Here is a 26500-nt window from a genome sequence, read left to right as displayed (position 1 = left end):
TCAGCTGCCTTTGTAATGATCCTCTGCTAATAAGTGGAAATAAGTGAAAATCGCTGTGTGGCATAAATGATAAATCTATAGGCAGTCTCTTAACGAACGTTATTTCTTCCATACAAAAAGTTGCATCGTATATGATGTGAGCGTGCTCCGGTCCGGAACATTAAGTGCAATGTGAGTGCAGGCCAGCGGGGGAGTGGGGACAATCGTGCTGGGGCTCAGTTCAAGGCAACCGTGCCTAGTGTGAGTACACCCTTAAAATGCCTTTGACGAATAAGCAGAACGTAAACCGAACTGGATCCTTTCAGGGATGTGAGGAATGAATAGTGAGAGTGGTACCTTGGTTCTGATTGTAATACGGCCCTCCGTTTTGCTGGCTGGAGGGCATGGAAGCCTGACCCGTGATTGAGGGCGGCCGGCGATACGGCAGCGAACCTCCCACTGTGGGTGTGATCTGTCTGGGGACGGGCCTGTTCATGCTGTAGAACTGAGGGACACCTGCATGAACAACACACAGCCATGAGAGACAAAATAATGACTGCAGAATGATCATGTTCATTTCTGAGAAACAGACCACCTTTATTCCTTATAAGAGTTCAAATTAATTAAATAAATAAATGAGAAGAATGTTAAAGGTCTACGCAGACCATTTGAGAACAAGCGTGAATGTCATGAAAATGTCATGATCTACACTGATCTGGACTAAGGAGGTTTTCACACTAGATCTGCTTGATGTGGACCAAAATTGGATTCATCTGATTGGTGTGAAAGACATTTTCTGCTTGACAATGGGCCCTGGAGTACAGTTTTACAAGGACAGTCCACAATCTCTATAGATACAGTTTGAAAATGCTGTGGAAATTTTGTTTACACTTGTTTAAATTTGTAGCTTGTCAATCACTAAAATATGAAATATATGAGAACTTTAGTAGAAACTGAATCTACTGAATCATTTAAGGAGAATTAGTTGTTTCTTTATCTGCTTTTGCTTCATAGTAAAAAAAAAATCTGTAAAATATATATATTTTTTTAATGTATTTTTAGTTTTTTTTTTTTTCAGTGTCAATTTTTGGCAAATTTGGTCAATTTGACCCGCAACACAACAGAGTTTCAAGATTTTTACCACAAAAGGAGGGTTAAAGACTTGTATACAAATAAAATATTTGCATCTTTTTTCTCTGCCAGTGAAAATAGTTCCAAAAAGATCAAATAGTCTACAGCTTTGGGGGTCATCAAGCAAGAGAGAAAAGTGCTGCTAGAAGAAGTCATAGTGGTACTTTAGTTGATGACTCAAATGTATCGGAACAAACAATGAAAACATCCTGATAGACTCATGAGAAAACAATATGAGCAGGACACAAAGACCAAAAATTCACCACAGAATAGCATGATGTTTCAGCGGGTGTGGAATGACATGAGGGTAGAAGGTGTGACTGATGGACTGGAGATGATTCGGACAGTGGCGGACTCACCTGTCCCAGGGTCGGTGTTGGATATAGCACTAGCTGCAGCTGTAGTGAGGGGTGGCTGGGAGGTAGGAGAGTCTTTATCTGGGGTCAGAGAGCTCTCAGTGGAGTCGAGAGATTCAGGGACTGAGGTGGGGTTGACTGAGGGTTGTGTGGGGGTTAAATTAGAGGAAGTGAAAGAAGGCTGAGTGGAGTTAGTTGGAGCTGATGGTGTGCTGGCACTAGCAGCTTGAGGGTAAAACGAGGAGAGAGGAAGGAAACCAAATGAGAAATGCTTTTGCATTTCACAAAAAGGGAGGCAACGTGGGGCATGTCAGGCAGAAGTCTTGCTTTGGTCTCAGAGAGCTGTTTACTTAATTGAAGAGGCTGAGCATAAAAATCACATTCCTGCTTTTTTGAAGAACATGTATTATCATGGGTGTCCAATCCTGCTCTTTGAGGGCCATCTTCCAGCACATTTTAGCTCTAGCCCTAATTAAACACCTGAACCAGTTAATCAAGATCTTCAGAATCACTAGAAACATTTAGTCTCATTCAGAAAATTCCTGTTTTCAGTCATTTGAGAGGAAATACAATAAAAACTGCCAAAAAGTACCATAAAAGTAGTCTATTATATGTTATTCTACCAACGTGTGTGCTATATTCTAAATTTTCTGAAGCTATATGCTAGTTTTGTGATGATTAAACCAACATTTCCAACATTTCATTCACTGAAAATATTGACACATTGAACTGTTGTATCATCAACAGACTAGGTTTGAATGTAAAGTTTTTCAGTGGAAATTTAACTACACTTTTTTTGTATTCCACAAAAAATCCATACAAGTTTGAAACAACACGAGGGTAAATGGATGAACATTTTTATCTTTTGGATGAACAGTTTTTTTTAGTATTTGTTCTTGGACATAAAGTCAAATAAGATCATATCACACTTCCTAAACAAGAACTTATTATAAATGATCAATAAAGCAATAATTGCAGCCAGAGAATTTATGTGTTATATCTGTTGTTAAGTGTGCTGTCTTTGAAGTCAGGGAGGAGATGAAGATGTCACCTGGGAAGGCGCTGGGTGGAGAGGGTGTGGGCACAGCGATGGGAACACCCACACTGCCGCTCCCGCTGTTTTCACGACTGCTGCTGCGGCTGCTGGGATGACTGCCGCCACTGCTCCCACTGCTGAACACATGCTACAGATTACACACCACGTGTACATGTGCCTCATGTTATACCTACTCGCACACTCATGTCATGCAAGCATTCTCAATTACACATACACAGCTCCTTACATGGACCAACAGCTCACACGCACATGAGTTGGTTCAGTGACAAAGAGAATGAGATGGCAGAATTTGTGAAATAAAGAAAGAACGGAGAAGCAACAAGCAGAGACTTGGCGGCCAGAAAGCTGAAAAGGCAAAAGCTGAGCACATGGAGCAGACTGCATGAAATAATGCGCTTGAGATGCAGAGAAAAGAGCAAGAAGAATTACACAAGTCAATCGGTAATGAGATGAAGGTTTTTCTTGTAAGAGAGATGAAAGGCGAAAGAGAGACAGAGCAATGCCAAGCAGATATAGAGCTGAAGCAGCTGAAGAAAAGGAGCAAGACACATTACATGGAAGAGAAGAGAAGAATGAATTGGCAGCATCTTTAGAGCTAGCAGCATTAATTATTTTGTTAAAGTTGGCATGAAATGGAAATTCACCCATCATTATTATTTTTCTAATGTAGGAAGTGCTAGAGCTCTAATGTGTCAAGAGCATGTGTGCTACCTTTCTGCTAAGGCTCTGATAACTCCAACTGTCTGTAGCCTCTGCGAGATTAAGGCTGAACTCTAAATGTTATGGTAGACTTATCTGATGATATTAAAATATGATTTGTTTTTTATGATTCAAATGATCAGTCCCTCTGAACTTTAGGAGGGCACAACCATTGTCATTTGTCATTGTCAAGATCTTCAACTATCAGACAGATGGGAGAGGGTTGGGAAAAACGGCACCAAATGCTCTTTTTCCCATGCTGCACCGAGTGACAAGAGGCAATCATCCAGAGCATGTGGGAGGACTTCCGTATACGTTCACCGCTCAGGATAAAAACCTGAGAAATGCTTAGGAGTGTATTAAAGGTCCCGTTCTTCGTGATCCCATGTTTCAAACTTTAGTTAGTGTGTAATGTTGTTGTTAGAGTATAAATAAAATCTGTAAAATTTTAAAGCTCAATGTTCAATGCCAAGCGAGATATTTTATTTAACAGAAGTCGCCTACATCGAACGGCCAGTTTGGACTACATCCCTCTACTTCCTTCTTTAATGACGTCACTAAACCAGTTTTTTGACTAACCTCCGCCCACAGGAATACACAAGAGTTGCGTTTGTAGAGTGTGTTTGTCGCCATGTCGTCGAAACGCTGTTATTTTCATCCCGCAGTCCAATCACCGGGTCTGATTCCGGCTCAAATTAATAGGGTAAAATTAAAGACATGTTTACAATAACACTGAGCGCGTGCATCTCCACGTTATGGTAAGAGGCGTGACCTTTCCGGGCAAGGAGCGCTCAGAGCTGTCGAATCACAACACAGGAACCGCTGGCACAATCAGAACTCGTTACGTATTTCTGAAGGAGGGACTTCATAGAACAAGGAAGTCATCAGCCCGTTTTTATGACAGTGGAAACAGCGGTATACAGATAAGCAAATCATGTGAAAAATACTGTGTTTTTTTACACGCGAAACATGAACACATGTTATATTGCACACTATAAACACAATCAAAGCTTCAAAAAACCACGAAAAACGGGACCTTTAAAGGGAGTTCCTGTAGCTCAACAAGTACATAACGGGCTTCTAACAACAACAAGGTCAGGGGTTCGACTCCCAGGAAAAACGCACTATAAAAAAACACTTCGGCTAAAATGTCAGCCAAATGCATAAATGAAGATTTTACAGGCATCCCTGCAGATGGCACAGAGATCAAAAGAGAACAAGTGAGAGCAGTTACATAATTTCAGACACAGAAGAAAAGGTCGGAGCTTCAAAGGAAAAACCAAGAGAGAAATATCTTGCACTTGTTCTGCAATGCACTGGACTGGATATGAAAAATCCTCAGGAAAAATAAAAAACGAAGAAAGGAAAGTTTAAGCTGGGAGACATCTCAAAGAAAGAGAGGCACTGCAGTCATTTGAAAGCATCTGCAGGCGTCTTTATCCTCCATGACTGATGATGCGTTTATGTGAGCACTGCTAACGTCACTCGCAACTGGTTGCCAAGGTTTCAGATTATGCAATTGTGCAGACAATCAGCGATGCTTGTTTTAGAAGTGCTGGAGAGAAGCGATGTCTGTGTGAAAGAGCTTTGCAGCAAAAGCAACTAATCAATCTTAGCTAATAAATACATGTACATGTCACTACAGATGCACAACAAAAGTCCCTAGGTCAGTAAATGCCGAGACACGCATTCACATGGAGAGCACTGCGAGAGAGGCATGAGATCTGCTTTGACAGAGAGAAGAGGTTGTGGGTAATGGTACCTGTAAGTGCGGTTCCTTTGATTAACAGATGCCGTGCGTACGGGACTTTGTTGCAGGATGGGCGCCATATTGCGTGTGGGGCTTGGGACATAGTCATTAGGTACCACAGGAGGCCGCACTGGCTCAAGTGTTCTGTAGGGGGAGTGTCTCCTGTAAGGAGGGACAGCAGATTATCAACCTTGAGGAAACTTGATCAGACAATTATTAGCCTAGAAAACTTAAATATCTGCTGCCATCTTATAATATACATCTAGTTAATGGCTGTTTGTCCTGAATATATAATTTGAGAATGAGTTTTACAAAGCAAAAGTTAATATTCATCAAACAGCAAGATTTAGTTTTTGTTTTTTTGAGAGGGTGAGATTCCATACAGGAATTTCCAGGTAGTGCAACAACACAAATAACTCAAAATAAAGCATGTCGGATTTGAGGTCAGGAAAGTGCAAATTCAAATAAAATGTAAAGTCAGTGAGTCAGTGCCCCAATTCTTCTTTGGTCTCAAAAGAGAGGAAACCAGTCATGGCTGTTTGAGGCAACCTGAACAAACCATTGACATACATCATTCATTAAACAATTTATTACCACTTAAAGGTGCAGTGTGTACATTTTAGCGGCATCCAGCAGTGAGGTTGCGAATTGCAACCAACAGCTCAGAACCATGTTCACACCTTCTTTTCAAAGCAAAGAGGAGCCAGTCAAGCAATGAGGTTTCTTCTTATTTCTAACAAACGGTCTCTGCTTCTAATAAACCGGACGACTACTACATGCATAATCAAAGTAGTGACGATGCAAGCTGCCTCTTAAACTCCAAGGAACACAGTGACGGAACTCTGTAGAGCAGTTTGTCTGTTTAGGGTTACTGTAGAAACATGCCGGCGCAAAATGGGGAATTGACATGGAAGGGGGCCACGGTGTATGTAGATAGAAATGGCTCATTCTAAAGTAAAAAATACATAACAGTTCATTATGTAAGGTCTTTATACACCACTCAAAACATAGTATATTATATTGCATTTCTGTGAATAGATCCTCCTAAATTTTACACACTGCACCTTTAAATACATAACAGTTCATTATGTAAGGTCTTTATACACCACTCAAAACATAGTATATTATATTGCATTTCTGTGAATAGATCCTCAAAGATTTTACACACTGCACCTTTAAAACTACTAAATTGTCTTTTTATCACAGGAAACACTGAATCTTTGACCTGAAAGAAAAAAAAAAAAAATCTTAAGTGCTCAACTTCTCTTTCTATTAAATTACTTTATTTAAAAAAAAATTAAAACTTTTATTTTGCCACAAAGCTGTGCTTCTCAGGTATGGCACGTATGCAATATTTAATTTTTTTAATTGCTTAAGAAAGAAACAAGCGACAGAGCAACAGTAAAGCAACAGTAGACAAACATATATAAACAGTCACGCACAGTCAAACCAAAATTGAAAATTGAAATGCTCAGACAACTTGAGCATTTCATTCATTAATACAGTTTAGTCATTATAGTTTTAAAAAAATGGTAATAAAATATGACAAGATTTTTATCAGTTTTTGGCACCCTTAGTAAATATGAGCAAAGGTGGCTGTGAAAAAAAATCTGCATTGTTTATCTTTTTGATCTTTCATTCAAAAAATTCACAAAATTCGAACCTTTCATTGAAGGAAAAGAATTGAAAATGGGGGAAAAAGCTCATTATGAAATAAATGTTTGGCAATTATTGGCATTCTTCTGAGTAAAATATCTCTTAAGTATATTCACATTTACATTTTTTAGGAGCATGAAATTGTGCAGCCATGACTTCCTGTTCCACAGGAGTACAAATATGTGTAAACACAAAGGCCAAATCCCCTTAATCATTCATCACAATGAGAAAAAAACAAATAATATAGTTCTGATGTGCAGCAAAAGGTCGTTGAGCTTCACAAAATAGAAAATGGCTATAAGAAAAAAGCTAACACATTGAAAATCCCCATTTCCACCATCAGGGAAATAATTAAGAAGTTTCAATCAACTAAAGATGTTACAAATCTGCCTGGAAGAGGACGTGTGTCTAAATCTTCCTAATGTGCGGTGAGGAGGAAAGTTTGAGTGGCCAAAGACTCTTCAAGGATCACAGCTGGAGAATTGCAGAAATTAGCTGAGTCTTGAGTCTCAGAAAGCCTAAAAAAATTACCAAACAACACCTACATCCCCACAAGTTGTTCGGGAGGGTTTCAAGAAAAATCCTCTGCTCTCATCCAAAAACAAACTCCAGCATATTCAGTTGTCAGACACGACTGGAACTTCAAATGGGACCGGCTTCTGTGGTCAAATGAAACTAAAAAAATAGCTTTTTGGCAGCAAACCCACCAGATGGGTTTGGTGCACACATGGATAAAAAGCAAGCGGCAACCTCCCCCTGTTTCTCGTGAAGCCAATACGGAAGTGAATTAAACTGCAATTCATCGACTGGCCGCTAGGGACAGGCTGCAGAAGTGAGCAGAATCTCATTGACCATCATGTTAAATTAGTCAAGTTTACAGCAGAAAAAAACATGTTTACATTCTGGTTCATATTGTGGTTTTGGTCTATACTGCGAATTTTGCCCTTCATGACAACTCTGAGGGGGGTGAATTTTTTTATAGCTCATCTGTTTAAATTATATTAAGCCTTAAAGTTCTGCATAATTAAGGGCGTGGTCACTTGAGTGACAGGTATGCCGCTGCTGTCTGTGAGCCGTCATGTTACCTCAGCAGCTCATTTCAGCCGCTGAATTTGGCATCTCAGTCGTATTAGTGCTTTTTTCTGTATTATTTTATACAATATATGGCTTGCTGCATACTTGAGACAGATGTCAGTCTGTGTACATGTGCTCGCATGCGGAACACACGTTGTTGGATCGTGGCATTGGCTAAAAGTTTTGTTCCAGAGATTTACTACAATGACAATACCAGGAGGATATACAACTCCGACAGCACTGCTTGGATATAACTAAAACTGCTGCACTATTTTGAAAAATTATACTTTGGATACGTGCTCATTAGTTTGAGAGAACATTTGAGAGATATACATCTGGTACACATATATATATATATATATATATATATATATATATATATATATATTTTACCCAAGTGCCACGGATTGGATTCATCTCGCGATCTCTATTTCATTATAAAGGAATGAAATCCCATTTGATTTGTGTTATTTGCACACCCCACACAAATTAATTAGCCTACTGGTGTTGGTGCATCTATAACGTTATCATAAAAAAATCACCGTAGATTGACAGTAATCCTTTAGTAGCCTACTTTCTAATGATATTGCTATCTTTATTAATATTTTAGATAGTATCTAAGATAGATAGCTAGGGCGGGCGTGGTTTCAGCAACAAGTCGCATGGGCTCCAACTTCGTCCCGCCTCTTTGCCCATTTTCAGTTATCCGTGAGTGACGTGCGGTCACGTGCAGCTAAGATGGCCGCGGCCTCATTTACGCGTCAAAACTGCTGTTCAGAACACTATGGGTGACGTCACGGACACTACGTCCATATTTTTTTACAGTCTATGATAAAAAGTACCCCATGCCTACGGTTAAATATACTGCTGGATCTTTAATGTTGTGGGCCTATTTTTCTGATGGAGGTCCTGGACATCTTGTTCAGATACATGGCATCATGGATTCTATCAAATACTGACAGATAAAAAATCAAAACCTGACCGCTTCTGCTAGAAATCCAATAATGGGCAGTGGTTGGATCGTCCATCAGGACAATGATCTAAAACAAACATCAAAACCAACACAAAAATGTGTCACTGAGCACAAAATGAAGCTTCTGCCATGGCCATCCCAGTCCTCTGACCTGAAGCCTAAAGAAAATGAGTGGAGTGAACTGAAGAGAAGAAGCACCATCATGGAGCTGGAATCTGAAGGTTCTGGAGAGATTCTGTATGAAGGAATGATCTCTGATCTCTTGTCAGGTGTTCTCCAAACTCATCAGGCATTATAGGAGAAGACTCAGAGCTGTTATCTTGGGAAAAGGACATTGCAATAATTGGGTGCCAATAATTGTGGCCAACATGAACTAGAGAAAAACATTTCATAATGAGCTTTTCCATCCATTTTCAATTGTTTTCCTTCAATGAAAGGTTATAATTTTGTGAATTTTTTGAATGAAAGATCAAAAAGATAAACAATGCAGATTTATTTTCACAGCCGCCTTTGCTCATATTTACTAAGGGTGCCAATATTTGTGGAGGACACTGTATATGACCAGCACCTGTATGTATGTATGTATGTATGTGTGTGTTTGTGTGTGTGTATATATATATATATATATATATATATATATATATATATATATATATATATATATATATATATATATACACATTGTTTTAGTGTAATTGTAGTGTAATCAAAATTCATAATGATATTTCCACAACTGTAATAGATTTTTTTTACTGTACAACAATAAGCTAAACACTCATTTAATCAGCATAAATTAAAGGAAGTACAAAACCTTTTTTCCACCACACAATACAATAATCCACTCAGAAATGTGCTTAATCGTCATGAAAAATGTCACAATGCAAAAAAATCTTAATGGTCTTAAAAATAGGCTTTTTTTTTAAACACAAAATGCCTTATTTTTTACTGACATTTCTTGACAGTTTTTGTGAGATTCACCCAAAAGTTTTAACAAATATGTACATATTTACAGTTTCCCATTACTACATAAAATGTAAAGTCATTTTTATATATTATATCTCAAGGCATTTAATGAGGGAATGAGCTTTAGTAGTGTTATATTGCTGACCTGTCTATTAAGCAGCACACAATCTGGCCTGCAATGACCAGCCATCACGGGGCTACACAGGAAACCAAAAGGAGCGCCAATCTGCACAGCTAGTGTTCCAAAAACAGGGCAGGACACACCCTCTGTCCTCAGTGCTCATAAATATCAAGCTCTGGCTTAATGAACACACTTTAAAGATTGAGCCTATCTAATCTGTTTCATAATCACAGTTTCACGCTTTCTCAATCTTAGATGCCAAAGCACATTTAACACGCCTCTTTTCTGACCCCATATGTAAATCAGGCTCTTCACTGGCATAAAATAGAACAAGGGATGTGAAGGATAATGTCATCTGTGGGGCTGAGGCTGAATTCTCCCCGAGGACAAAACAAAAGACATGACCCACACAACACGTCACATCATGCTGAGTGTGACCTACACTGAAAAACAGGCTTTTACTAGGAAATGAAAGCCTCACTTGATGTTGCTCTAGAAAAATCGTTATAAAATACTCAATGATTAAACGATCTGTTCAGATTAAAGGACCTCGGAGATTTGAGTATAAATGATAATAAACAAATTCTTCAAATGAGTGATTCACCACCACAATCTCAGTGGCCCATTCTTTCAGTCATGACCCCTTGAGCTACAAGGTCTGTATACATACCCTAGGGTGCCTTTGCCTGGCATCGGCGGGCTGGGAGGTTTCTGTGTGGGAGGTGTGGTGCGAAGAAGGCTGCCCATCTTCATGTTCTGGGTGTTGACCTATGACAAAAATCAACAACATCATAAACAGCCTTTAGCTGTGAACAATAACATCTCAGTTTCACAGTAGAGGAGAAAAAATGGCAACAAAGTTGGCAATGGCCTAGTACAGCCGTAAAAAACAAAAACAAAAAAACAAAGCTACAGAGAGAAAGGCAGTGGGAGAGAGAGAGTTTTATCTCATTTATTTTTTTAGAGAAAACAAAGAAAAGCCCAAACAAACAGAACAAATCACACACACACAAACTTCTGAGCCACATGCAACAATTATAAAATGTAAATGTGATATGGTAAGGATGAAAGAAGAAACAGGGATGATTGCCAAATGGTTGTTCAATTTCTAATTCTAACTTGCAAAAAAATTTGCTAAATCAAACTCAAATATTGATTATTCTTTTTCATCTTCTCATTAATGTATCTATATAAAGGATTACAAAATCTCCAAATCAGCATTGACTAGTATTTTTGTATTTCATGACGAGGCTTAATACCTAAAACGAATCAAATACAGAATTCTCAGTCCGCATTTAGGTCATAACTGAGTATGAACTAAGGAATCAAACCTTATTCCTTCTCCATTCATGTCACCTGATCGTAGGACAGCTGTAAAAGCCCTTACCTTGAACTTAAGCAACCACTTAAAACCAAGAGCGAAGCAGAGAACAGAGGTGAGAGGAAGCACAGAGAGGTTAGTGACACATCTCAGACACAAAGAAAACCCACGTCAGATTTTGGCATTTGTTAGTTCAAAACAAACATGTTAGTTGGAAAAATCCTTCCTCCAGTGGCTGGTGAGCTTGTGTCCTACCTTCACACCGTGACCAATATCGTCCAGTGCGCTGTAATCGATAGGTTTGCGAATGTACCGCACCGGCCTCTCGGGATTGGCTGGAGCAATGATCTTATGCGTGCGGGAGGTGTTCTTATTGGTGGTGAGGATGCCGATCTCTCGTCTCGCCACTTTTTCTTTATGGATGTCCACCGTCTGAATTGGAGTAGCAGAAGAACAAAGAAAAAGGTTTGAGATGTACTAAACTGGGTCATTCAGAAATCAGTTTTGATTTACATGTACAGAAGTCTTAAAGCTACAGTGGCAAGAATTAAATTACTGCATTGGAGCAAAAAACAACTTCACTTCATATTTGTAGAAGCAGACGGTATTGTAAGGCGGAGTATTAAAGCGTGCGGTTGTGAGAGGCCTGAAATCCCTGTCGGTGGAGTTCTGTTTCATTTCACACGGCAATTTGGGAGAGGATCGTGTCAAAAGCGCTTCATGAGAAGAGCTGCATTAGATGTTGTGCCGCTGTGTTTAATCGCTTTAGAGGCCATGCTGTTGACAGCTGTTAAATAAAAAAATAAGATGAAACACAGAGGGGGATAAGCCTCTGCTGCTGGCATCTCAAACATGGCTAAATGATTTCAGCATTAAGTGACAGTGATATGGTAAATAGGGCTTGAGTCCAGAGCAGCAGCTGAGTCCACAGATGAGGGCAGTGGAGAGAAGACAGATCAGAGAAATGGAGACAAAGAAAGAAAGCATGAAAAGTGGAAGAAAAAAATCATCCATGAGAAATGGAGAAATGTCCTCTTAGGCAGCTGCTGTTGACCTGGGATGCATTTTTAAAAGCATTGTCCGCCAATTATGGACACAAGTTACGTTGTTATCAACAAGTTCAACGATTCACTGTTTCCCGAAACACTATTGTGACCCTGGACCACAAAACCAGCCATAAGTCGCACAGGTATATTTGTAGCAATAGCCAACAATACATTGTATGGGTCAAAATTATCGATTTATGATGCCAAAAATCATTAGGAAATTAAGTAAATATCAGATTCCATGAAGATATTTTGTAAATTTCCTACCATAAATATACATAAAAAAAATTGTGAGTGAATATGCATTGCTAAGGACTTCATTTGGACAACTTTAAAGGCGATTTTCTCAATATTTTGATTAGTTGTATCTTGGCCAAATATTGTCCTATCCTACATCCATATATCAATGGAAAACTTATTTATTCAGCTTTCAGATGATGTATAAATCTCAACTTTCAATTTCTTATGACTGGTTTTGTGGTCCAGGGTCATGATATGTAACAAAGTTAGTACTATGGTTACTAGTTATTTTCATCAACAATGCAAAGTACTGGCAGTTAAGCAGCGTTGCATGGGAAAAGAACTTGTTGTCAACACAAGATGGCAGATGTCATATAGGTCTGGGTGACATCAAATTATTTGCTTCATCATTCAATGTTCATTGAAGTTTTAGTTTGCCATTTTTTATGTATTTAAAATGTTTTAATACAAAAATTACAATACTTCTGTTTTATATATATATATATATATATATATATATATATATATATATATATATAGTACAGTCCAAAAGTTTGGAACCACTATGATTTTAAATGTTTTTAAAAGAAGTTTCGTCTGCTCACCAAGGCTACATTTATTTAATTAAAAATACAATAAAAACAGTAATATTGTGAAATATTATTACAATTTAAAATAACTGTGTACTATTGGAATATATTTCACAAAGTAATTTATTCCTGTGATGGCAAAGCTGAATTTTCAGCATCATTACTCCAGTCTTCAGTGTCACATGATCCTTCAGAAATCATTCTAATATGCTGATCTGCTGCTCAATAAACATTTAATGTGTACAATTGTACAAAATATTTGTGTACAATATTTTTTTCAGGATTATTTGATGAATAGAAAGTTCAAAAGAACAGTGTTTATCTGAAATCTAATCTTTTGTAACATTATAAATGTCTTTACTGCCACTTTTGATTGATTTAATGCATCCTTGCTGAATAAACGTATTCATTTCTTTAATTTCTTTTCAAAAAAATAAAAATAAAAATTCTTACTGACCCCAAACTTTTGAACGGTAGTGTATAATGCTACAGAAGCTTTGTATTTCAGATAAATGCTGTTCTTTTGAACTTTCTATTCATCAAGGAATCCTGAAAAAAAAAAGTACACAACTGTTTTCAACATTGAAAATAATCATAAATGTTTATTGAGCAGCAAATCAGCATATTAGAATGATTTCTGAAGGATCATGTGACACTGAAGACTGGAGTAATGATGCTGAAAATTCAGCTTTGCTATTACAGGAATAAATTACTTTGTGAAATATATTCAAATAGAAAACAGTTATTTTAAATTGTAATAATATTTCACAATATTACTGTTTTTTACTGTATTTTTAATTAAATAAATGTAGCCTTGGTGAGCAGACGAAACTTCTTTAAAATCTTAGTGGTTCCAAACTTTTGGACTGTACTATATATATATTATATATAAAAAGGTTTGGTGTCAGACTTTTTACTGTTTTTTTTTAAAAGCAGTCTCTCATGCTCTCCAAAGCTGCATTTATTTGATTAAAAATACAATAAAAATCATTTTAAATAACAGTTTTCTATTTGAATATATTTATATTTAAAATGTAATTTATTCCAGTGATGGCAAAGCTGAATTTTCAGCTGCTCAAGAAACACTTATTATTATTATCAATGTTGAAAACCGTTGTGCTGCGTAATATGTTTGTGTAAACAGTATACAATATTTCAGGATCCTTTGATGAATAAATTAGGTTCAAACTCAGAGCTGTGTATACTGTAACGGTACAGATGTGACGCCACAGGGAGGAATTTCCCACAAGGGGTGGCGAAGTGACAGAGAAAGAGAGAGAGAGAGAGAGAGAGAGAGGAGGGGGTGATAGAAGGGAGAGAGAGAAATAGAGAGAGCGGGAGAAGAATAAGGCAGGGACTTGAACACATTAATGAGTCTGTGTGACTAACATTCTCTCGTATCTTTGGTCGGCACAAAACACTACAGCAGTCACACTAGAGCCCTGCAGTTACACTGCAGCTCCATACAGACTGTGACTCTGTGGGATGATGTTTAATTACAGAATCAGTGAGATTAACTGACTGACTGGACGTGGGTGCAGTCTGATCAGCAAACCAAAGATTTGAACTAGGGCTGTGACGGTAGGCATGACAATCGTGGTAAAGTTGCCACCGCGGTCGTGAAGTGTCACCGACGGTAGTGATATATATATATACACACACACACACAAGGCTGCCAACTCTCACGCATTCAGCGTGAGACTCACGCAATTGACCCAATTCTCACGCCACACCCCCATATTCTCACGCAGACTCGTGCAGCAGTGAGGAAAAAAAAAATCGCGCCGTATGATCTCGCAAAGCAACGCGCAGAGAGACCAGACAGACAGTGTACAGACTAGTGAGTTTTTGTGACAATTGTGAGGGAAATACACAATTTATTCCCGTGAGTTACAGGGCGCTCCGTGTCTCCGTCCAGATTAGGCTAGTAACTAATAGGCCTATGCTGTTATATAGTTTATAGGGGTGTGACGAGCGGGACTAAACTGTGATGAGATTTCTCGTCCAGGCAAAAAGTAGTCTCGTGATGTTGCCATGACAGAGTGTTAGGATGATTAGGAAAGAATATGCCACCGCTACGTTTATATTACGCCTCCACTGTCGTTTTGCTTTGTATTTAAATAAAAAAACATTTAATTCAGTTGGATAACGGTCGCCGCCGCTCCATATTTACAGAGTTATGCGCGATCACGAAAGTGAAAGTAAACACGAGCGCGCATTCAAACGCGATTTCAATACCCCGCATTTTGAAAGCGACTCCCTGATGAATGCAAATATCTCTCAATATGAAAGCTATTTTAGGCTGGGCAGTGTAGTTGTAACCATCTCTTAGCGCTGTATCAAAGAAAAATTTGGTCTTATTTGCTCTTTGAATATTGAGAGAGTGTAATTATGGTTGCACTTATTGTAAAGTGTTACCATATAAATGAATAACAGATTTCTCTTAATCTTATTAAGCACAAACAGTAAGGTTTCATTTGTTAACATCAGTTAATGCACTGTGAACTATCATAAACTAACAATGAATGACTATTTTTATTAACTAACATTAACAAAGATTAATAAATACTGTAGCAAATATATTGCTCATTGTTAGTTGATGTTGGTTAATACATTAATGTTAATAAATGAGACCTTATTGTAAAGTGTTAACATTTTTATTTATACTGTTTTTATTTCTATGATCAGTTTGTGGAAAGGAGTTCAGTTAGGAGGTCAACAGTTGTAGAAGTTCATAAATCATGTACAATAAGGTCTGAAGAGACTGAAATCATACAGAAGAGAAGTCAGTCAGTTGAGTTAGTGGCAAAACCTTTTACAGTACTTGAGTATTGTTGTCTTTTACTGCATATGATAATTCAGTCTCAGAAAGTAGAACTGAAATTACATTCATTACAAGATGATTAGTTAAAACATTTCAAATACACCTGCAGAATATTTTTTCTAGTCATGTATTTCGCCATCTTGTCTCGTCTCATGAGATACCTGTCTCGTCACACCCCTAATAGTTTATATAGAATTAAGTTAGCATTAGCAGAGTTGTTTGTTTTGCAGCACTGAGCAGTTATTTTACATAACTTTATCATAAAAAAACAGTACAAAAGCAAGCCACGCCCCTCCATAAGCCCCTCCCCCATAACCAAAGCCCCACCCCCAAAATCTCACTCTAAGCTGAACTCAAAAGTTGGCAGCCCTGATATATATATATATATATATATATATATATATATATATATATATATATATATATATATATATATATATATATATAAAATCTCAGAGGTCGCGTTAACCGAAACTTTTCCGTCATTGATGGCAGATTATGTAGCTCGTGACTAATTCCCCCTCCTGTCCAGTAGGTGGTGATAGCGCTCCAGTGTGGCAGCAGAGCGCGAATTCAGTCTCCAGAATAAAATGAAAATGATGCGCTTGATTACACACAGACGAGCACCCTAGTTTAAGTCAATTTTATAATAATAAAGTTACTTATGCTTACTTACATAAGTTTTTTTTAAAGTTATTTTTCTTGCTGACTATGCGTTTATGGTCAACGAATGGCTTTTCTGAAGTATAATGTTACATGACATTGTTTGCAACGCTGTTGACTGACGTGATACAGATTTCGGTAAGCTACTGTATCTTTCAACAAATTTTTTATTTTCATACACGTTTATTTCGTTATGTACAGTAGTAAAGAGGCAAGGATGATCGCATTCACTCACAATCCGTGACAAGTGTTCAAGATGAAAAGTGACGCAGTCTTTGTAACGTTACAACTTTCTTCTCATAATATAAATAAATGCATAGCCTATGCCTAATTGCTTATCCTGTAAGTTCGTAAATAAATGTGGACGAAATCAGAAGCTATTAAATGTCTTATCATTAAAATATAAAGATTAAAATGACAGGTAATTATTGATTATGATGGATTTTTTTTTTTAGATTTTTAGATAGATTATATATATCAAACCCCGCCCCCTTTCGGACCCCACCACCGCAACACCAGCGGTTGTTGGTGATTTACCACCCCGGTAGTAAAAATTTGCCACCGTCACAGCCCTAATTTGAACAACTGCAAACAAAAGCAAGATGATCATTAGTAACTATACATTAAATGTGTGGCCATTCATGAAAACATAATGTTTGATTAAAGCAATAAGCCACGTTACAGTGATTTTACTATGGTTAGCAGGTGTGATTTGCACAACATGAGGCGAATTTACCACAGTCTAAAGATTTCTACACTTTTTTTATTGTCAGAACCTTTTATAACAGAGTGTTTTATTACCTAGTCTCACGTAGCCAGACCTTCAGACTGACGGAAGAAGGTCTGAACTCCATCGCAGTTTGGCCAAGGACGGCCCAAGAAGACGCCTCACCGACATGTAAAGCAACCAATCACAGTTTGCTTTGTTCCGCGTCAAATTTCGGGGTGTGAAAATGTAAAGTCGATGTCCCTACGATAACAGACCGCATCTAATAAATTATTCATTCACAAATGTTGTGCAAGTTTACTGCAACAATGGCGCCGCAAACTTCACATACTTTTGAAAATCCAGCTTTTAGCTGATCCTGATAAGCGCTCATTGTCACAGATGTAAACACAATGGCTTTTCTTTTTCCATGAGAGGGTTTGGCATCACAACGGCTTTGCTTCCATGTGGACCGTTAAAAAAAAACAACACACAGGTATCCAGGAACTTCTGTAGAATTCAGCCAATCAGATGACGACTTTGAAATTCCCGAAGTGATTCCCATTTTGTGTGCCTTATGCATGAGACGTTCAGCCAACAGTCCGTGGGCTTGACGTCTGAGGCTAAGACTACCTTTTACGTAACCCGTCACCTCCTAACAGACTCTTAGAGCCGTCAGTCATCCTTCAGTAAATATAGCCCAGAGAGTGAGACTGTAAGAAGCGGTGTGGCATGTTGCTAGGTTACCTGAGAGATGTGGTTGATGGAGGATTCCATGCGGCGCAGCTGGGACGCCTGGATGTCGAGCATTTGGAGCACATTGTTGGCGAGCGTGTTAATCAGGTAGGCTACGCTGGCCAGGGACTGAGTGGTGTAGTTCTTGGTTTCCTCTAGAGCGATGTGCTTGTCTGGAGACTGAGGGAGAAACAAAAGAGCAACAGTCAGTGTGCCATTAAATTTGTTCAGCCATTAAAAGAATGCTTAGAGTCAAACTGTGCCATTGGAGTACCCTGAGTGATTTGTGCTGGTTAAAAGAATATACATTGTTCCATTAAATGCAATCTCTCACAGTCTGAACGTCTTACTTCAGTGGATCTGTGACTTTCACTAAATATTTGTAGCATGCCTCCATTCCTGTGGATTAACTTGAACTGAGCTTTTGCTGAAGCTTTTCTTTTAAACAATGAACAAATGGCAGGAGCTGTTCACAACAGTTGCCTAAAAACCTGTTAAAGCAAAATTGCCATTGCAACTAAAATATTCTTTACATCAATTAATGTTTAATGAAACCAAATCAGAGTTAAATTGAGACCTTGTGAGAATTAAGCAAAATCATGGATTAAAAAAAGAAAAAGTTAAGAGCTGCTTCACTGCTGACAATTATTGTAAGGTCAGTATACAGTAATCTCCACAGTCAGACAAGGATTTATCAGAAATATTTCACTGGGGTACAGTGGTATGTTACTGGGACTTGTGCCCCAGTAAAAAGGGTCTAGCGACACCCCTGGTGTGGAATGTGAGGATCTAAGCAGTTCTTCTGTGACATCAAGCTGCACAGTCACATGACCCGGGCTTTGATCCCAAGCCTGACAGAGAGAAAGTGTACGCGTGTGTGTCTCTGCACACAATTCCTGTCTTTGTCCCAGGACGGTACCAGGAGGGAACAGTCACCTCACATACTTTTGACTGTGCTCTATATATTACAAACCACTGTAACAGACAACACGACAAGAGACCAATGTGGAACCCAAACTACCCCAAACATGCACACAATAATTAGGTTAACTAATAAAAAGTTATCAGCATTGCTAATGGTGTTATATATATTGATAGGTATATTAGCAACATTAACCGTAATTTAATGCCATGCCAGCTACCATCGCTAATGGGTCATTCCGTGTCAAATCAACCAAACTATATAGGGCCTTAAAAAAAAAAAAAAAAATTGAAGATGAAGATTCCAAAAGAAAAGTTTATTAATAATGAGAATCTAGAAGGATATCTTAAATACTTTTAGAGTTACAGGCATGACAACTTTAGAAAAACAATATTTATGGCCCTCAGACAGGTATGTTCTATGCAATGGAGATGATGGTAAAAAAATGAGATACATTTCTAGTTAACATTATTTGATGATATTCCTCTTTAAAAGAAAAAAAGTATCAGCTGTATGCAAAGTGACCCACGTTTGGTTTTTGACCACTAAAATGTGTACAATTTACCAATTTTCTCATGAAGCCACATTAACATGTCCATATCTCTGGGAATGAACCATCGAGAGCCTTTAAAATAGGGGTGTACACAAATAATCGAATATTCGTTCTGTAATTAATATTCGAAAAATAAAAATACTATTCGAATTTTACTATGTTGCTTTACTATGTTGAATCCATGCTAAATCCTAAGCACTAAAACTCGCAGTTATAACTAAGTGCACCAGGTGGCGCTGCGGAGCGTGTTTAACAAGTTTATTTTAGTTGATCGTCACATAATATTGTCGTCTGCCTCGCAAAGTTTGGAATTACTTAGATGAAAATGATCTTACAAAATGGAATTATTTTTGATCAAATTAATTAATGAAACCGAGTTATCATAATATCAACACCATAATGAGAAAGCACATGAAATCTAAACAACCCGTCGAGTGAGGAAAGACAGCTGTCCATCACTGCATTCACGACAGGTAAGCGCAGCTGTAAGTTATCCCCGAGTGAGCCAAGATGATAACTTAACTGATAGCAAAATAATTGAGACATATGCTTACTTTAAGTTTCGTCGAGGGAGATATATTTACGAACAGAAAACAAAGCGCTACTGTTAGAAACTTAGCTTAGCATACAGTTATGTATTATTATCTTTGTGTCTCTGCAACGTCTGTCAGCACGGCTCGTTTTCTCACCCAAGCATGTGGATATTATTGTTTTTCTCAACATGAACATGTGAAACAATATAAACACGTGTAACCATATACTGACTGGAGTGTATTATGAACGTTTTGTACAATAACTGGCGGCGCTGTCTGCTTTATTAGTATTTTTCCCGCTCGCGCTGCTTGAGATTAAATGCTTTTCTTAATATTTTCTTTTTACACATATTGTTTAATGCTTTGAACTAAAAGAAAACCTTAAGATATAATAAGCTTGTTGTGTATATTGCCTAATCGCAAGCTTGTTCAGAAATGGTTACAAAATATTGATGAATAAAACAATAACGTCTTTCTCGTTTAACCTCATTTAAATAAACGAATATTCGAATATTCGTTTTTTACGAGCCCAAATATTCGAATACAATATTTTGGAAAAATGCCCATCCCTACTTTAAAATGAAGATGCCAAAAGGAAAGATTGTTAAGAACCAGAATCTGAAAGGATATTAAGATATCTTTAATACTTCTTGAAGTGCTTTTTGCCATTTTTGAACAGTCACTGTTGGCATATAATTAAATAAAAGATCACTGAAGTCAATGGATTTTGCTAATAGACCTACTAATCTCTGTGCAAAAATAAAATAACGATGCTGCCATCTTTCTAAAGTCATTTGTACACCCCTCTAATTTGGTTCCAAATCTCAGGTGAAAATCGTCATTTTGACCCCCCTCTACAAAATAGTGTATTACTAAGTAAATATACATCTGTGACATTTAATATTTTGGCTTTCATCACTATTTATGTTTGTCTTTTTACAGAAAAAAATATTAAGAAAATCAAAAATTTGAGCTGAGGACCTCTGCTTGATTTGATTTGTTTTTCAATACAAACACTGTAGACGGACGTCTTTAATCATTGCGCTCGAGTCTCACATCTTTTGCAGTGTCTCGCTCATGACGCGGCACTCTAAAAATGCGGAGCTCAAGTTAAAAGAAGTTCAACTTTTTAAAAAAAGACATTGCACTAGATTCTAGACATTGCACTTTTTTCATTCCACTGATCTGCGTCTCGCTTTTTTAACAGCAACAACACGTTCTATGTGAACCATCCCTAAAGCTGAGCAGTTAACAAGCAGCCAAACGCATGACACAAAAAATAAATCATTCATTCGCATGGATTAACTTATTTTCACAAAGATTTGCACCACTGCATGCATTAACGGCACTGAAACACTGCAGACCCTGAAGAAGCTGTGGGATTGCAGTGGGCAGGCATGTAGGCCAGGAAGGCCCGTCCTCCCCCAGGACACGCAGCGACACACTGACACTAATATGCAGACGCAGTGCGCTGACCCACGCTGATGACATCACAGCTGCATCTGAGCAGAGGGAGAGGAGAGACCCTCCTACACAGAGCTGAACCTATGAGAAACCACGTCTGGAGAGGAATCACATCCCTCACAAATGCTGTGATGCACCAGCACCGCTCATGTAGAGATGCTCAGGTGAACAAAGTAACAGAGACACTGAGGACAACTGCTGAATATATCATCACACTTACACTTTTCAGAAGAGATATGGAAAACTCATTTAAAAAAACCCCACTGAAAATACATTAAGAACACAAATAGGAAAATCAAAACATCTCAGAACAAGTTCCAACCAAAACCATTTTTTCAACAAAGTGAGATATTGTCAGGTTGGCAGCCATAATACCTAGTAAAACAATAAATCAATCCCAAATAGTTTCCAAATGCCAAATATATTTGCACAGAACTTTTCACAATACAAATAGTTTTCCAAATCTAAGCTCATTTATCATGAATCTGGACGACTGGACAAACAGAAGTAAATGACTGAGCATTTCCACACTGGGTGGTCATTGTGATATTCAGTTAGCATTAGCATGTGTATTCTGTTTGTTGGTCCCCGTGCACAAGAATTAACAAGCCACAGAAACACAGATAAATACTGTACACTATTTCTATGGTATATGACACTTCAGATAAACAAAAGCACTGTTTATACTTATAATAGCCTGAATAATTTGCAGTCCAGATGGAACCAATCTTGAAGCCCCGTTCACACCGCCAGTGACTTTTTCGCTGCATGTCACTAATCTCTGTACTGGGAAGTCGCTTGTGGGCATTCCTAGTGCTGTCGCTCTAATATCATTGGTAGACTGCACGTCTGATCATATCTATGGAAAATGCAATCACAAATGATATATAAATCTAAGAAATCATTCTAATTTGACTAGGAAATAAGTTTAAAATAATTAAAAGTAACATTCTGCTGTTGTAGAGTGTTGTGACTGCAGAGCTCAGTGGATTAAATCATTAACTAGATTAACGATCGTTCTATCAACAAATTAAACTCACTCATACTGACAAAAAAAAAAAAAAAAAACCAAAACGTCATTCGAATTTGACAAATAATCAATTTACTTATGCACAGACAAATCAAAAATAAACCCTGCGGCTCGTGACGACACATTGATGTCCTAAGACACGAAACGTTCGATTTGTGCGAGTAAAAAATGATATAAATACTGTTCGGTTTCTCACACAAACCAATCGTTTCGTGTCTTAGGACATCAATGTGTCGTCACGAGCCGCAGGGTTTAATTTGGATTTGTCTGTCATGTTTTTTTGACTCTTATAGATGGTGTTACCATTTCAATGCATTATATGACGGACAGACGGCAATGGTTGGAGTTAAAAATCATCATTTGTGTTCTACTGAAGAAACAAAGTCACCTACATCTTGGATGCCCTGGGGGTAAGCAGATAAACATCAAATTTTCATTTTTGGGTGAACTAGCCCTTTAAGAAGCAATTATTTAGATGTTTCTCAAACAGATGTAGTCATGATGTGAATGCCTGCTCATTGTTTCAGCTGCTTTGATTTGAACAACACTGGAAAAGAGAGCAGGTACAACAGGGGTCATTTACTGTTCAGCCCACCAACAAAATACATCTCTATTTCAATCGCACACAAATGGAGGCAGGGCTTGTGGGTAATTACACGGTAGTGTGCTCATTAATGACTGCTCAGCTGTATGCTCACAGCACTGACCACAGCAGAAGGACACTGATTTTTCCATGATGACTCAAATAATTACACCCTGAAAATGAACAGGTGGGTAGAACAAGAGACACTCATGACACTTTTGTTCCTCATGTTAATGCACAGAGCTCAAAGCTCTTCTCACCTCATCAGAGACCTCTTTCAACAGCAAGAGCTTTTCATACAGGGTGTCAGACTGCCGGTGACGTTACTGACGTGACTACACTTTTCAAAAGCGTGACTGTAGCTCAGCTCAACTGAAAGCAATGAAATGAGCTGAAGCAATAACCATATTGTCAGAGGATGTCTCAAGTACAATTCATTTGAGCAAATCTGTTCATTCAGAGGGTTCTTTTCAATAAAGATTTCCAAAAAAAAAAAAAATTCCTTTTCATTTCAGCAAGATGTGTGTCTTATTGAATGATGAATGGGGCTTTTATACATCACTACCAGCCATTCAAAAATGTATAGTAGTCGACCACAAGTCATTGCTCAATAGTGTACCCAGAAGTCCCTGCAAAGCACTGTATAGCTCTTTTAAGCATCACTACTCATTACAGCTCATTGGGCTGGGTAAACTTCAAATTTTAACTCATGGAAAGAATGTTCCTAAAATCATTGTAAATAACCTGGCTGCGTTCACACTTGGCAGATTTGGTTAGATTAAAACAAACTCTGGTGTGATTGCTCTGTTAGTCCAGATTCTTAACTTCTTAACTTTTTTCTTAACTAGTTTGTGAATCCAAGCCCTGAAGCAGCCAATTAAATGCCCCAATATGCTTCAAGCGAAATCAAAGAACGAACTGGTGTGACAAGAACAAAATCAGGCCCAATCAAAATTCGTTTTGTGTTTGTTTCAAAAGTTTGAAACAGCTTGTCAAAGTGAACTTTCCAGAAAAGTTCGCTCTGGCTTGTAAACATCATCAAACTACTATTGGTTTATGGTGATTACGTAATAGGTGTGCTCTGAGGCTCCGCTAGGGCTGGGCGATATATCGCATGCGATTCTCACGCGCATTTCGTCAGTAAAGCCGGTTCCCTGATTACCTCTAAATCGCCATCACCTGCTTTAAAATGGAGCGCCTTTTAATAGACAGAGCCGTAGTTCACTGATAAGCCACGCAAAATCGGGTTCATTATCGAAGTCGATTCATCTTCGATACTGAACGCGATTTTGCGTGGCTTGTCCGTGAACTACGGCTTTGTCTATTAAAAGGCGCTCCATTTGAAAGCAGGTGATGGCGATTTAGCGGTAATCAGGGAACCGGCTTTACTGACGAAATGCGCGTGAGAATCGCATGAGATATATCGCCCAGCCCTAGGCTCCGCCGGTTAATTTCTTCTGTTCAGTCCTTCGAGGTCAGACTTCCGAGAGTGAAAACATGAACACAATGGAGAGCCGCTTTATAGTGGAAAATTAAGTTGTAATTCTAATTGAAAGAGACACTGACAGATTTTTCATGTCTAATAGTTTAGCTGCTTGCTTTTAAACAATCTATAAGGTGGTATAAATAAACGTGACGTGACTTTACTCGAGTGCCGAATTGCTAGCATAGCTATGATCAGATGCTTTCTTAACTACAGATTGTTTATGTGCCCATGTCAAACACAGCTTGGTCCCGTCACTTTAAAGGGTCATGAAACCTGTTTCAGCAACAGTCAGTTCTCACCACAGTTTTGAAAAATGCTACAGAAGTGGGCATGGTTAAGCTGCGGTGCGGGGGATGAGGGGAGACAGACAACACAGCAACGGCTTCTGATTCAGACAGTTTTATTTCACTCTCATTAAAAGCATAAAAAAAGCTTTTAAAACAAGCTGCAAATTACCATTACATACAACACAATATACACATGGGATTTGCTATAATTTAATACACAAATAAATGCGCAGCCATTTTGTTCTCTGCATCGAATACATACACCCTGTTGCATCTTTGATAACTTATTTTGTGGCGTTTTTATAAGCCGTTTGATCGGTTAAAGAGCCGTAAAGACCAGTTACACTCACAGTGTGGATGAATCGCATTTGTGTCAGAGACAAAGATATTGAAGAGAACTTGGATGACACAGAAACTCTTACAAAGCAAAAACAAACACTCGTTTTTGATCCATTAATGCATCTCTAGCTTATTGTATGCCATCTCACTGTTAAGCGCCTGTCAGAGGATGAATAAGGCCGAAGTCCTCCTTTTCCAGTTCTCGTAGCTCTCTCGAGAAAAATGCTTGCTAAACACAAACATTTTCGATGTGTCGGTATTTGATGGCCAACCAACTGCCCGCAGGCAGTCTAGCCCTGACAGCGTCGCTGGGAAAGCCATGCAACACACCCAAACTTGAAACAAACATTTGCGACACATGAACGCATCTCATCTATACTGTGCGATCTAACAGTTTGACATGTCTGTCATTTGAAAGAATCACGTGGTGTCCTGAATGAGACGGTGTCTTCTCATAGGATAAGAAAACTCGACACCGATGCGTCAAAGTATTATAGTGCACCGCCACACGGTGTAGATTTTAAACTCGGAAGACAAAAATAGTGGGGGAAAAAAATTAACCACTTTCCCCCTACAATTAAATCGAACAGATGGTAACATTGTATCCAATGATGTTCAACACACATACCTCTGTTAAAATCTTAGAAAATTTAGTTTAGGGTTTCAAGTACTCCTAGTGTCAGCTCGTTTATAAAAGACACCTGTCCAAAGAATCTGTATCTTCCATTCAAACCTCTCCACCACCATGGGCAAGACCAAAGAGCTGTCAAAGAACATCAGGGACAAGACTGTAGACCTGAACAAGGCTGGAATGGGCTACAAGACCAGCAAGAAGCTTGGTAAGGAGGAGACAACTGTTGGTGTGATTATTTGGAAATGGAAGAAATACAAAATAACCATCAATCACCCTCGGCCTGGAGCTCCATGCAAGATCTCGCCTCATGGGGTGATGATGATGATGAGAAAGGTGAGGGATCAGCCCAAAACTACATGGGAGGAGCTTGTAAATGATGGCAGTTTGGGACCACATTCACCAAGAAAACCTTTGGTAACAACACACTACGCCACAATGGATTGAAATCCTGCAGTGCCCGCAAGTTCCCCCTGCTTAAAAAGGCACATGTACAGGCCCGTCTGAAGTTTGCCAATGTGTTTGGAGGGAGAGAAATGCTGACTATGACCCTAAGAACACCATCCAGGTGGAAACATTACGCTTTGGGGCTGTTTCTCTGCTAAGGGTACAGGACGACTTCACCGCATTGAGGGGCCGACAAATGGGGCCATGTACCGTAAAATCTTGGACGAGAACCTCCTTCCTTCAGCCAGAACACTGAAGATGGGTCGTGGATGGGTCTTCCTGCATGACAAGGACCCAAAACATTCTACCAAAGCAACAAAGGAGTGGTTCAAGAAGAAGCA

At 38.5% G+C, this 26500-nt stretch overlaps 1 protein-coding gene across 13 annotated transcripts in view; it reads right to left on the bottom strand.

The window, feature by feature from the left end:
- Window positions 1-26500, bottom strand: part of abi2a (abl-interactor 2a) — a 50210-nt gene that overhangs the window by 7067 nt on the left and 16643 nt on the right. For 3 of the 13 annotated variants that reach the window (XM_048193322.1, XM_048193317.1, XM_048193321.1), the window contains exons 2-9: window positions 17897-18064; window positions 11336-11512; window positions 11147-11164; window positions 10430-10527; window positions 4985-5134; window positions 2518-2639; window positions 1470-1691; window positions 337-495 (exon numbers count right to left, since the gene is read on the bottom strand). In XM_048193322.1, the coding sequence (XP_048049279.1) occupies window positions 337-495; window positions 1470-1691; window positions 2518-2639; window positions 4985-5134; window positions 10430-10527; window positions 11147-11164; window positions 11336-11512; window positions 17897-18064 (1114 nt within the window). The remainder of the gene's footprint in view (window positions 1-336; window positions 496-1469; window positions 1692-2517; window positions 2640-4984; window positions 5135-10429; window positions 10528-11146; window positions 11165-11335; window positions 11513-17896; window positions 18065-26500) is intronic. The other 10 variants (XM_048193323.1, XM_048193327.1, XM_048193325.1 and 7 more) reach the window with 7 other exon arrangements.

The sequence above is a fragment of the Megalobrama amblycephala genome, linkage group LG6, assembly GCF_018812025.1.
Source record: "Megalobrama amblycephala isolate DHTTF-2021 linkage group LG6, ASM1881202v1, whole genome shotgun sequence".
Lineage (NCBI taxonomy): Eukaryota > Metazoa > Chordata > Actinopteri > Cypriniformes > Xenocyprididae > Megalobrama > Megalobrama amblycephala.
Note: the sequence above shows the minus strand (reverse complement) of the source record. Positions and strands in the feature narration are given on the sequence as shown.